General features: G+C 65.4%; 1 protein-coding gene across 1 annotated transcript in view; it reads right to left on the bottom strand.

Annotated features, from left to right (window-relative positions):
• Aebp2 (AE binding protein 2) overlaps positions 1–1,323 on the bottom strand; it is a 36,647-nt gene that overhangs the window by 35,230 nt on the left and 94 nt on the right. Inside the window, exons 2-3 of the mRNA XM_013025053.1 lie at positions 759–839; positions 499–648 (exon numbers count right to left, since the gene is read on the bottom strand). Of these exons, the coding sequence (XP_012880507.1) occupies positions 499–648; positions 759–839 (231 nt within the window). The remainder of the gene's footprint in view (positions 1–498; positions 649–758; positions 840–1,323) is intronic.

Genomic DNA, 1,323 nt, shown 5'->3' with positions numbered 1-1,323 from the left:
GAAGTGGTGCTGTGGCTCAAGTGGTAGAGCGCCAGCCTTGAGCTGAGGAGCTGAGGGACAGCGCCCAGGCCCTGAGTTCAGGCCCCACGACCAGACCAAAAAAAAAAAAATGAAGACAGTACCTAGGCTCTTAGTTCAGACCCCAATACTGACACGCAAAATAAGATCCATCCCAACAACTCCCTCCCTTTCTTTTCTTTTTTTGCCATCCCAGACGTGGGGCTCAAGGCTGGCGCTCTACCACTTGAGCCACAGCTCCACTTCTGGTTTTTTGGTGGTTCACTGAAGATAAGGGTCTCAGGGACTTTCCTGCCCGGGCTGGCTTTGCACCGAGATCCTCAGATCTCAGCCTCCTGAGGAGCTGGGATGACAGGTGTGAGCACCAGTAGTGCCCGGCTGATTTTTGCTTTCTAGGCAGGGCGCCTCTGCCTCGCCCGGCGTGGCCTCGAACCCGTGTCCCTCTCCGCCATGGCCCCCGGTGTGGGGTGCGGGACTCACCGCGGTGGCCCGCGAGAGCTCCCGGCAGGTGCTCAGCAGCCCGTTCTGCAGGTCATCTCTCTGCAGCAGCACCGTCTGGATGGCGGCGGGGTTGTCCGCGTTGGTCTCGATCTCCTGGCTGGCGGACAGCAGGGCCTGCTCCAGCGTGTACTGCGGGCAGAGCGGGCCCCGGTGGGTCGCGGCCGGTGTGCTGCGCGGCCCCCCGCACGGCGGTGACCGCCCTGGTCGGGCCCCCGAGGCCCCGGCGAACGGCCACCTACCTTCTCCTTGTGCAGCTGCCACAGCCGGTCCTCCAGGGCGCGCACCACCTTGTCCTGTTGGCAGAGGCGGCTCAGCTTGGCCTGGGCGGAGGGGAGGGCGCCTTTCGTTAGTCACCTTCGTGTGTGATTGCAATTGTGTTTGGGGGGTGCAAGGGGTGGGGGAAGCACCAATCCTGAGTCTTGAACTCAGGGCCTGGGCGCGCTACCACTTGGGCCACAGCCCCACTTCCGGCTTTCTGGTGGTTCGCTGGAGATGGCTCCCACGGGCTTTGCTGCCCGGGGCTGGCTTTGAACCGCGATCCCCCAGATCTCGGCCTCCCGAGCGGCGCTCTGCTCTGCAGCCCCAGCTGCCCGGGTGGCCTGGGGAGTGAGATCAGGCCGAGGCCTGCCGAGCCCTGCGGCGGACCAGCACAGGGCGGGAGGCTGAGATCGGAGGGTCGCGGTTCGAGGCCAGCCCCCGGGCAGGAGAGTCCGTGGGACTCGGATCTCCCGTGAGCCACCGCAAAGGGGAGCTGCAGAGCTGGGGGACGGCGCCCGGGCCCCGAGTTCGAGCCCCAGCAGTGAC

Source organism: Dipodomys ordii, unplaced genomic scaffold (assembly GCF_000151885.1).
Source record: "Dipodomys ordii isolate 6190 unplaced genomic scaffold, Dord_2.0 Scaffold81, whole genome shotgun sequence".
Lineage (NCBI taxonomy): Eukaryota > Metazoa > Chordata > Mammalia > Rodentia > Heteromyidae > Dipodomys > Dipodomys ordii.
Note: the sequence above shows the minus strand (reverse complement) of the source record. Positions and strands in the feature narration are given on the sequence as shown.